This window comes from Tursiops truncatus, chromosome 10, assembly GCF_011762595.2.
Source record: "Tursiops truncatus isolate mTurTru1 chromosome 10, mTurTru1.mat.Y, whole genome shotgun sequence".
NCBI classification, from domain to species: domain Eukaryota; kingdom Metazoa; phylum Chordata; class Mammalia; order Artiodactyla; family Delphinidae; genus Tursiops; species Tursiops truncatus.
This window is the reverse complement of record NC_047043.1, coordinates 62,504,335-62,516,513: the sequence shown is the minus strand read 5'-3', so window position 1 is coordinate 62,516,513 and position 12,179 is coordinate 62,504,335. Positions and strand designations below refer to the sequence as shown.

Below are 12,179 nucleotides of genomic sequence, written 5' to 3'. Positions count from 1 at the left end.
GGTACATCCATACAACGGAAAACTGTTTAGCAATAAAAAGAAATGGAGCACTGATACATGCTACAGCTTGGATGAATCTCAAAAAAAAAATGCTAAGTAAAAGAAATAAAAAAGTTACCTGTTGTATGATTCCATTCATTTGAAATGTCCAGATAACCACATCTATAGAGACAGAAAGCAGATTAGTAGTTGCCTGGGGGAGGGGACAGGAAGTGACTGCAAATGGGCCTGAGAGAACTTTTTGGAGTGATACATTTTAAAAATAGAATTGTGGTGATGGTTGCACAACCCTGTAATTTTACTGATTTTAAAAATCATTGAGGGCTTCCCTAGTGGCGCAGTGGTTGAGAGTCCGCTTGCCGATGGAGGGGACACGGGTTCGTGCCCCGGTCCGCGAAGATCCCACATGCCGCGGAGCAGCTAGGCCCGTGAGCCATGGCCGCTGAGCCTGCGCGTCCGGAGGCTGTGCTCCGCAACGGGAGAGGCCACAACAATGAGAAGTCCCCGTACCGCGAAAAAAAAAAAAAAATCATTGAATTGTATACTTAAAACAATGAGTCTTTTTTTTTTTTTAAACAGTGAGTCTTATGGTATTTAAAATATATGTCGGGGACTTCCCTGGTGGTCCAGTGGCTAAGCCTCCACACTCCCAATGCAGGGGGCACGGATTCAATCCCTGGTTGGGGAACTAAGATCCCGCATGCCACGGGGTACAGCCTAAAATATATATATATATATATATATATATATATATATATATATATATATATATATTTATGTATATATATATATATTTATGTCAAATAAAACTTCTTTTTAAAACGTCATTTAGGTGTCCTCAGGGGTGATATAAACCTGGATCCCTTGCATGTACACAGAAGAAAGAGCCTCCCAGGTGGCAGCAATGAGGCATTCTCGTCTTATTGTTGTTCCTGACATTTCACCATGAAGAATGATGTTTGCCGGAGGTTTTTGGTGGCTTAAGTTGAAAGAACGTCCAAGTTTGTGAAGAGGTTTTTTTTTTTTTTGCGGTACGCAGGCCTCTCACTGCTGTGGCCTCTCCCGCCGCGGAGCACAGGCTCCGGACGCGCAGGCTCAGCGGCCATGGCTCACGGGCCCAGCCGCTCCGCGGCATGTAGGATCTTCCTGGACCGGGGCACGAACCCGTGTCCCCTGCATCAGCAGGCGGACTCTCAACCACTGCGCCACCAGGGAAGCCCAAGAGTTTTTTTAATCATGAATAATTATTTATTCATACCCTTAGAAGTAAGCACTCTTCTGACTTGTATGGTAATCATTTTCTTGGTCTTCTTTATAGCTTTACCACCTGGAGCATCCTACCTATGTATTCTCAAGCAGCATAAGTTACTTTTTTGGAAATTTATATACAAGGAATCATGTAGGATGAATTCTGTCTTATTTCTTTTACCTTTTATCTACTTTTTATGTGTAATTCATCTGATGTTACTGTATATTTTTCACTTTCATCATATTACATTGTGTGAACATACTACAATTTAGTTATCCATTCTACTTCTGATGGACAGTTGGGTTTTCCTAGATTGGGTGTATTTCAGACATGGCCACTAGGAACAAGAACTAGCAACATTCTTGTATGTATATCTGGGGCACTTAAGCATGAATTTCTCTAGGTAAAATCAAGAACTGTAATTGCTGAGTCATACAGAGTGTGTCTTAAGCTTTCTTAAATGATACCAACTATTTTCCATAATGGTATACTCCCACAACACGTTATCAGAATTCCCATTATTCTGACCCTAAAATCTTGACCAATCTGGCTGGTGTATAGTGTTTCCCACTGTGGTCCCACTCATTGGTTTACATTTACCTGATTACCAGTGAGATTAAGGACCTTACTTTGTGTTTATTGACCATTTGGATTTCCCTGTTCATGTCTTTTGTTTATTTTCTTTACAGATGTCTTTTTTTCGCTCTTATTTGTTTGTATAAATTCTTCATATATTCTGAAAACTAGTTCTTTTTTCAGTTGTGTGTATTACAATGTTTTCTATTTCCTGTGACTTTTTTTTCTCTTGATGTGTTATTTGATGAACAAAAATTCTTACGTTTAGGTTAGTTGAATGTGTATAAATTTCTTGTTTTGGCTTTTCGTGTAAAGAGCATATGAGAGGATTTTTAAAAATGTACTCTGACAGTCTTTATCTTTTTTTTTTTTTTTTTTTTTTTTGCGGTACGCGGGCCTCTCACTGTTGTGGCCTCTCCCGTTGCGGAGCACAGGCTCCGGACGCGCAGGCTCAGCAGCCATGGCTCACGGGCCCAGCCGCTCCGCGGCATGTGGGATCTTCCCAGACGGGGGCACGAACCCGTGTCCCCTGTATCAGCAGGCGGACTCTCAACCACTGTGCCACCAGGGAAGCCCCAGTCTTTATCTTTTAACTGAAGCATTTCATTCCGTTTGCACTTAATGTAGTTTCTGAAATATTTGGGTTTAAATCTGTCGTTTGACTGTGTGTTCTTTTTCCCATTTATTTTTCTTAACTGTTTTGCCTTCTTTTTCATTGGATATTTTTTTATTATATTTGTTTCCCTCTTTACTAGTTTGGAAGTTATATATTCGTTCATATTTATATTTCCTCTCTCGTTTTTCCTAGAAATAACAACTTGCATAGTTAGTTAATGCACACACATACAGACATACCAATAAGTTGTATAAGTTGTATAGCTTACACAAATAAGTTGTATAACTGGTGAAGTCTGAATAAGCTCTGTGGATTATACCAGTGTCAATTTCTTGGTTTTGACATTGTACTACCATTTTACAAGATGTTAATCATAGGGAGAGGCTGAGTAGAAGGTAGAGAGGACCTCCCTGTATATTTCTTCCAAACGTTCTATGAATCAAAATAAAATGTTACCTTACCATAACAAGTATATTTTGTAATTTGATTATAAGCTCTACTCCCTTGGCCCTTTATCAGTGGTTCTTTTTTGAGGCTTGGGTTGAGACTATATTACTTTAGAGAATAGTTTTTTCTTTCAGGAGCCTAGGGAACATTACCAATACAGGGTCTCTTTAAATCAGATTTAAAAAAATTTTTTTTAATTTATTTTATTTATTTATTTTTGGCTGAGTTGGGTCTTCGTTGCTGTGCGCAGGCTTTCTCTAGTTGCAGCGAGCGGGGGCTACTGTTCGTTGCGGTGTGCAGGCTTCTCATTGCAGTGGCTTCTCTTGTTGTGGAGCAGGGGCTGTAGGCACGCAGGCTTCAGTAGTTGTGGCACGCGGGCTCAGTAGTTGTGACTCGCGGGCTCTAGAGCTCAGGGTCAGTAGTTGTGGTGCACGGGCTTAGTTGCTTGGCAGCATGTGGGATCTTCCTGGATCAGGGCTCGAACCCGTGTTCCCTGCATTGGCAGGCGGATTCCTAACCCCTGCACCACCAGGGAAGCCCTACAGAGGGGAGAGGGTGTCTGTACTATTGGAGAGGAATTCCAAAGTTATGAATCTCAGAGCTTATATAGGAGCTGGTACATTTACTCCTCTTCCCCTGTTAGGATAGAGAGAGATTGAAGCGCGCGGGGTGGGGCAGAGGTGGGGGCGTGCAGCTAGAGACAGAAAGGGAGGATGAGAGAGCATGTGCTTTTTTTTGAAATGTAAGTAAATCCTCTCTTAGGAAAGGAGGGCAAGGTCTCTACCTGGAAGTTAAGCTTTTGGTTCTGAAGGAGAAAGATCTTATCACCCTTTGAATGTAACAGAGGGCTTGGGTGGGGGGATGGGAGTGTAGGGAGGTAAGGGAAGATACAAGTGGCTCTAGGCCTACCACCCTCAGAATGTGAAGAGCAAATGGCTTTGGGAGCAAAAGGAGATATTCTCTATCTTTATAACATGTCAATTTCATTGCTCACAGAATCACCAAGAAATCCAGCAAGGGCTATCTTACAGCACATCCGTCTGCAGGTGCCTCAGGGCAATAAGAGCATTGGTTCTAGCTTGCAGTTCCTGGATTCCTGCTCCTGCTTTGTGTCTGGCCCTGGGTACTGGCCGTACTTTCTTGCAGTCTCAGCCATGCATTCAAAAGGAATTTTTAAATATTCTATCATCTTTAGGTGTTTTGCAGTAGGAAGTTTTCTGAATATTTAGTCCATTGTATTCCTGGAAGGCCCCCTTGATGTTTTGGGCTGTAATACAGTGCAAAAGGTGTAGAACTTAGAATTGGGGACTTGGGCTCAAATTCAGGTTTCTTTCAATCTATGAAGCCTTAATGTCGAGCAAATCATTAATCTCTTCAAGCTGCAGTTTGCTAATCTATAAAAGTGGAGACACTGTTTTTAAACCTACCCCAAAACATTGTTATGAGAATCAGATGGGATCAGGCATTTTTTTAAATTGAGGTATAATTGGCTTGTAACATTATATTAGTTTCAGGTGTACAACATAATAATTCAATATTTGTATATATTGCAAAATGGTCACCATAATAACTCTAGTTAACATCCATCACCGTATATAGTTACACATTTTTTCTGTGTGATGAGAACTTCTAAGATCTACTCTCTTTGCAACTTTCAACCTTTCAAATATGCAATACAGTATTATTAATAGTCACCATGCTGTACATTACATCCCCGTGATTTATTTTATAAATACTCTGAAGTGGGATTGCTGGATCATATGGTAATTCTATTTTTAAATTTTTGAAGAGGGCTCCCCTGGTGGCGCAGTGTTTAAGAATCTGCCTGCGAAGGCAGGGGACACGGGTTTGATCCCTGGTCCAGGAAGATCCCACATGCCGTGGAGCAACTAAGCCCGTGCGCCACAACTACTGAGCCTGCGCTCTAGAGCCTGCGAGCCACAACTACTGAAGCCCACTTCCCCTAGGGCCCATGTTCCGCAACAAGAGAAGCCACCGTAATGAGAAGTCTGCACACCACAAAGAAGAGTAGCCCCCACTCACCACAGCTAGAGAAAGCCTGTGTGCAGCAACGAAAACCCAACACAGCTGAAAATAAATAAATAAATAAATTTATTAAAAACAACAACAACAACAAACTATTTGTCAGCATTCTCCTGGCTGCATAACATTCCATTGTACAGCTAGACCATTCCCTAATTGTTGGATATGTAGGTTGGTTATGATTCAATATTCATGAACATTTTTAAGGCTTTTAATTCTTTTACGGTATGCGGGCCTCTCACTGTTGTGGCGTCTCCTGCTGCGGAGCACAGCCTCCAGACGCGCAGGCTCAGCGGCCATGGCTCACGGGCCCAGCTGCTCCGCGGCATGTAGGATCTTCCCGGACCGGGGCACGAACCCGTGTCCCCTGCATCGGCAGGCGGACTCTCAACAACTGCGCCACCAGGGAAGCCCCTAAGGCTCTTAATTCTTATTGCTGCTTTGCTTTTCAGAAAGCTATTATACAGGGAATTCCCTGGTGGTCCAGTGGTGAGGACTTGGAGCTTTCACTCACAAGGGCGCGGGTTCAGTCCCTGGTCGGGGAACTAAGATCCCGCAAGCTGCATGGCGTGGCCAAAAAAAAAGGAAAGAAAGCTATTATACAAATTCACACATCTCTAGCAGTGAGTGAAAGTATAGGTCTGGACTCCAATTTGTCTTCTATTCTCCTAGTTTATAAATGAGATTTCCCTGGAAGGCCTGGCTGATTGCAGTGATATAAATATCATTTCTGCATAATTGAAAAATGATCCAAATGCCGTGTTATTTTAATATTTCAAAACGTTGTCTGTGTTTTCCGTCTTCTTCAGGGAGAGACCAACAGGATTATAGCCTCCCACACAATGAACAAGAACTCATCTAGGTCACACTGCATTTTCACAATCTACGTGGAGGTAAGTGCAAGCTCTTTGAAGAGCCGAGAGGGGCGGTCGATTCCCATGGGGCCTGCTCAGTAAGAACCTTCTCCCTGTGACAGTTTAACCTCTTTTTGGGTGTTTCATAGGCCCATTCGCGGACCTTATCAGACGCAAAGTACATCACTTCCAAAATTAACTTGGTGGATCTAGCAGGCTCGGAGAGGCTGGGGAAGTCTAGGGTAAGTGGGGGAGCAGGAAGTTCTTCCTCAAGAAGCCACAGCTCTGTTTCCGGCTTAGTTTCTGTGCACCTGGGCCGTCCCCTCATTGGGCATTCGTGAGCACCATCCTGAGCTAGGCGCAGTGGAGCTGGAGGGACAGAACTAGCAGAGGTGAAACAGAGAGGCAGTTTCTACCTGGCAGGATTTTTGTAAACATTAAATGAGATGATGGCTCCTAAATTCTTAGCAAAGTACCTGGCACTCAGTCAGTGCTCAGTCAATGCTCCATGCTCGTATTAGCGTCTATGTATCAGTGTGAGTGTTCACACAATGAATATTTGCATGAATTTTTCATCTCACATAAATATTCATGTAAGCGTATTAACGTAAGTATTCACAAGAGCATTCAGATGAGCATTCCTACCTGCGTTCGTATGAATGTTTGTATCTGTGTATTGAATGAATGTATATTCCCAGGATTATTTGCTCAAGTATCTGCACAAATATTCCCATGTGTATTCATAATAGTGTGACTCTTAAGAGAGTATTCATATAAATATTCACATAAGTATTCATATTCACATGAGCATTCATTCATAAGAATATTTGCACGAGTGTTCCTGTGAGTGTTCCCATTAGCCCAAGGCGGATACAATTCAATCCCATGACAGAGAGAGAAGACCTGGTTCTGGGAAGGAGGCTCTGGCCTGGCCACAGACCTGCAGTGTTCTTTGTGGGGCAGCCTCTCCACTTGGTCTGATGAGGAACTGACCTTTGGTTTGTAGTCTGAGGGCCGAGTCCTGAAGGAAGCCACCTACATCAACAAGTCGCTGTCATTCCTGGAGCAGGCCATCATTGCCCTCGGGGACCAGAAGCGAGACCACATCCCCTTCCGGCAGTGCAAGCTCACCCACGCCCTGAAGGATTCCTTGGGTGAGGGTATGGTTGGTGCACAGTGGGGACGGACAGGCCTGGCATATCTGTTACTGGTGATAATGGAATTGCTCCCTCCTGGTGGCATGGACTTACCTGCAGCCTTTTCACAGTGACCTCAGGCACACCTGGAAAGGCAGAATCAAGCACAGTGACCTCTCATGTCCCCCATGTCATTCTCTTCACTCCTCAGAACCTTTGCTTAAGCTTTTGCCTCTACCGGAAGTACCTTCTCATTTCCCCTCATCCCTGAACCAGCTGGCAGAATCCTTCATCACCCTGAAGACCAAGGTGGAGGGCTTCTCCGGTGACGTCTTCCCTTCCCTGACTGAGGAGCTGGGGCTGTGTCTTGTCATCCTTGTGTTCCCAGGCTTTTGCATTGGGCCCAATGGCACAGTGGTTGGTGTGTGATTATTAACTGAGTGCTCCCCCCCCACCCCCCCATAAGCAAAGCCCTGGCCTAGAGGCCTCTGCCCTACTCCAGGTCTTCTCTCCTCTGCTTTTCCCCCAGCTTCTCTTTTAGGTACATTTGACAGCCTCTCCTGCTTCTCTTCTTCTTCCCCTTGCCTCCCAGCCTCATGCATGCTTGAATGTGTCCTCTCTGACCCTGTCTCAGGCAGCTATCACGGACTGGGTGGCTTAAACAACAGACACCTATTTCTCACAGTCCTGGAACCTGGAAGTCCCAGGTCAAGGTCTGGCAGGAATGGCTCCTGGTGAAAACTCTCTTCCTGGCCTGTAGATGGCCACTTTCTCGTTGTGTCTTCACATGGCAAAGAGAGAGAGAGAGAAAGAAAAGAAAGAGATCAGAAAGGGAGACAGGGCTCTGGTCTCTTTTTCCTTTCTTACAAGGGCACTAATCCCATCATGGGGCTCCACCCTCATGACTTCATGTACTTAATTACTTCCTGCAGGCGCCACCTCCAAATACCATCACATTGAGGGTTAGGACTTCAATATATGAATTTTGAAGGGACACAAATGTTCAGAGCCCTCCCACCCCCTCCACCTCCCACCCTCAAAGGAATCTCTTGGCAGAAAACCCACATGGTTCATGGCCCTTCTGTGTCCTGCTTTCTGCAGGGGGAAATTGCAATATGATCCTTGTGACAAACATCTACGGAGAAGCCTCCCAGTTAGAAGAGACGGTATGTAAAGACAGCCAGTGCAACCGGGATGGAATCCCTCCTCATGCATGCCAGGGCTGGGTAAACTGACACAGTAGCTATAGACATGGTCAAGGGTGGAGGGATCCAGGGATGAGTCTGAGCCAAAATTGCTGAAGGGGGCCCAGCCAGGATCCAAATACCAAGTACCAAGGGGCAGAAGCCATGTCAAGGAAGAGGCAAGGCAGGTGGCAAGCTCAGTGTGGGGGCCTATGTGAGAAGAGAAGGCTGAGAGCCAGCTTTGTGGGGCAAGGACTGTGTTTTCTGGCCCATGCCAGGAGTATTTTGCCGCTGCAGCGAGGAGCTCGGGAAGGAGAGGAAGAAGAAGAAGGTGCAGCGGCTGGATGGGCCCTGGCGGCCATGCTGAGGCCTTGGCTATTCTACTCCAGGTGGCAGGGACTGTCACAGGGTTTTAGTAGGAGAGGGCTGTGGCCAGAGTTGTGACTCGGGGAGATTAATCCAGCAGCAGGAAACAGGTGGCCCGGGGAGGTAAGAAGCTTATGAGAACCAGAGGCAGGAATACGAAGTGAGCCAGTGACACAGGTGAGTCCACATAGCTAGGCACCCAGGCTGGGGCTCCCCGCCTCTCCTCCCTACCCATCCTAAATAAGATAGGTTTGGAAATCTCTCCCTAGACATTTTGGTCAAATGTGGATGTTTGGGGCAAGCTTCAGTCATCTGGAGAATCCACTAGGTGAAACAGGTCATTTCCAGGGACATTGCAGGGCAAGATGCTTCTGCAGGGCCTCCCAGCTTGGTGCATTAGGGACCATCCCAGCTTCCAGGGGGAGTTCTCCGGCCACATACCCAGTGCCCTGGGACTTGGGAGGCCAGGGAGGGGAGCTCCAGCTGATGTGCAGACAGCATCCCCAGAGGAAGGCTTCAGGCACCTACTGGTCTCACAGCATAACAAAGCATGAGTGAACCCCAAGAGGAGTCATGAATACTGGGCCTCCTGGCTGCCTGGTTAAGAAATACGTCCTCCAAGACTGTGGAAGACCCTTTCTCCCCTTATCCCCACCCCTGAGATGGTCACACAGGAAGCAGCTCTCCTGGTACCTGCTGTCCCCCGAGGCTTGTGCCCACACCACCTGGGATCTCTGATTAGGACTGAGCCCACAGGAGCCCTAAGGAGCTGCTGGAAGAGTATCGGGGGTTGGGACAAAGGCATATTGGGGGTGCAGAAGCTCATGATTCTCTTCTCCAAATGCTTTAAAACTGTTCCTATCATGATTCGTGTTGCTTAATGCATTGACCACGCATGTGTGTATGAGGGAGTCGTGGCCACACTTGCTGCTGTGCTTACAGCAGGAGAGTCTGATTTCACCCTCACACAGAAGCAACTCCAACTAAAATGACAGGGGTCTCTTCCTGAGGGCTCTCTGTGAGCCAGTTCTGTCCAGAGCACATTACATACCTCAGCACTAAGTCTCCCAGTGACCCTATGAGGCAGGTCTTCCCAACTTTACAGAGAAGTTACAAGACCTGTCTGAGGTTGTGCAGTCAGTTGTTTGGTGGCAGATCTCTTAACTACTAGGCAAGACTGTCCAATGGAAGAGCCCTTTCAGGCCTTCCTCAGGCTACTTCTGGGTTACCCATCCCCCCTCCAAGTTGGCTTCCCTGTTTCAGGGCTCCGAGTCAGCCCAGCACAGTATGAGGCTGGGATGTCAGGGCTCACTGGCAGCTCATGTGCCACTGGCTGCTCCTCACTGCCAGGGCTCAGCCCTCCACTCCTCATGGAACATCAGCACAGTGGGGCTGTTTCCCAAGTGCCCGCTTCTGTGGCCACCCCATGGGCCCCCAGCCATAATTACCCCTGGCTGGCTGTGCCCCCAGAGGGACTCGGGCAGGACCCCCAGACGTCACTCCATGGGCCCATGGAGCATTCCTCTCTGCAGGGAGACTTGTTTTCTAGTGGAATCCTTTAACCTGTTTTGCACATCTCTCTACTCACAAGTAATTGACCAAGAACATAGAGGTCTGTCTGATCTGTTTTTCAGCTGTCTTCACTGCGGTTTGCCAGCAGGATGAAGCTGGTCACCACTGAGCCTGCCATCAACGAAAAGTATGACGCTGAGGTACTAAGGGGCTTGTAGGCAGGTATCTCGCTGTGGGGAAGGTGTATGGGTTTGCTGCCTGGGTCACAAGAGCCTGGCTTCCCTTCCTGCCTTGACCAAAGATACGCATGTGATCCTGGGTCAGTCCCTTTCTGCTCTGGGATAGGCCAGTGTTTAGAGTCCCTTGGGGGCTGCCGCAAAGGTGAAAGGGCTAGGTCAGGCCCCCCACCCAATTCATATGTGGGGCTTCAAGGCCTCTGAGTGCCCCTGGGCTTCTGCATGAGAGTCCTTAGAGCTAATTGTTTCTGAGCTAAATCAGTGTAGACCATCTCTCAGACTCATCTGGTTAGGTCACTACAGAACCTCTTTCTTCCCAGCCTGAGCGATCCCGCTCAGCAAACAGCTGATCAATCAGAAGAATGATCAGCCTCACCATTAGCCAGGGAAATGCAAGTTAAAACCTTAGTGGAATTCCACCCTCAGACTAGCAAAAATTAGAAATTTTCTGACAATGTAGAAACAATGGTGAGTATGTGCAGAAACAGCAATGCTTATTTATTTCTGGTCTAAGTGTAATGGACAGCCACTTTGGAGAGCATTTTGGCAACATCTAGTAAAGTAAAAACACATTTACCAATAATTTGGTTTTCCTTTAAGGTGCTTATGCAATCGTAGTTACTGGAGACAGGAGCATATACATGCCCTAAACCCATGACAAACCAGCTAAACTTTCTAGATTCTAAATCCTGAAGGAAAATAACAGTCCGGGGGCTCTGTGGATCTAACCCATGGTTTGGAGGTTGAGGAGGAAGTAGAGCTTAGAGCAGTGGTTCTCAAAACTTGAGTGGGTATCAGAATCACCCTGCGGTCTCATTGAACCACAGGTCACTGCACCCGTTCCCAGAGTTCCTGATTCCATCGGCCTGGGGTGGGGGCTGAGGATTCAAGTTTCTCATGAGTGTCCCCGGTGCTGCTGCTGCTGCTGTTCTGGGACCACCCTTGGAGAATGACGGGCACAGTAGTTAAGAGCGCTGGCCCCTGCGTTGGGCTATCCTGGTTCAGCAGCCTGCTCTTTCCTTCGTCAGCTGTATAACCTCAGCGAGATACTTATTCTTTCTAAGGCAGGAGTAACAGAGTTCACTCTCAAAGACATGTGAAGAACAAGATAATGGGTAGGAATCTTTTAGCACAGTGCTGTCATGGAGTAAATGCTCAGGAAATGTTAGCTAGCACTATAGTCACTTCTGCAGACCAGCAGTATCACTTCTAGGTATATAGTCTAGCAGCATTCTCACATATGCACATAAAGAGACTTATAGAAGATGGTGCTGCACTGCTTGTTGTAATGGTGAAAAGTTAGGAACATGATGAATAGCCTTTACCAGAAGAGTAGCTAAGTAGGTTGCACAGGGAGGGAGTCAGTGAGCTGCGAGCATGGATAATCTCTAGTGAGAGAACAGCTTGGGGATTGAATGGTGGCATCTCTCGTTTATACCAAGTATAAGAACGTACAAGCAATGCTGATCATCATTAGTGGATAGATGTGTGTACAAAGAAAAAATGTATGAGAGTGAAAAGACCAAACTGAGCAGAGGTTCCTTCTGGATGTCAGGGTGGGGAATGGATTTGGAGTGGGGTAGCCAGGGGCTTCACATTTATCTGAAATGTTTTATTTCTTAAAAAAACAAAAACAAAAACACCTGAAGCCAATATGGTGGCATGCTGTTAAATTAAAGTCAGATTTTAGGGTGGTCTTCCCAAGGTTTCATGGCATTATTTTCTATGCTTTTCTTATTTATTTTTCTTATTTTCTTATTTGGTGCTCTCTTAGCTTAGGACTACCACATTACCACCTGTGAACCTGGCTGAGTGGGCGTTGCACCTGGCAGCGAGGACTTTCATTTTAATGTAATTCCTATTCTGAAATCTGCACTGTTGTTCCTGGACAGCCAAGTTGCCATGTCACCAAATGCAAATGTGTTTATAATCTTTATGATAAACATTTTCCTTTATATGT

General features: G+C 46.1%; 1 protein-coding gene across 16 annotated transcripts in view; it reads left to right on the top strand.

The window, feature by feature from the left end:
• KIF9 (kinesin family member 9) overlaps positions 1–12,179 on the top strand; it is a 55,683-nt gene that overhangs the window by 11,715 nt on the left and 31,789 nt on the right. For 8 of the 16 annotated variants that reach the window (XM_073787868.1, XM_073787873.1, XM_073787870.1 and 5 more), the window contains 6 exons: positions 5,741–5,824; positions 5,935–6,027; positions 6,792–6,939; positions 7,133–7,342; positions 8,023–8,087; positions 10,106–10,183. In XM_073787868.1, coding sequence (XP_073643969.1) covers positions 5,741–5,824; positions 5,935–6,027; positions 6,792–6,939; positions 7,133–7,342; positions 8,023–8,087; positions 10,106–10,183 — 678 coding nt within the window. Of the gene's footprint in view, positions 1–5,740; positions 5,825–5,934; positions 6,028–6,791; positions 6,946–7,132; positions 7,343–8,022; positions 8,088–10,105; positions 10,184–12,179 lie in introns of all 16 variants that reach the window. The other 8 variants (XM_033864819.2, XM_033864823.2, XM_033864811.2 and 5 more) reach the window with 4 other exon arrangements.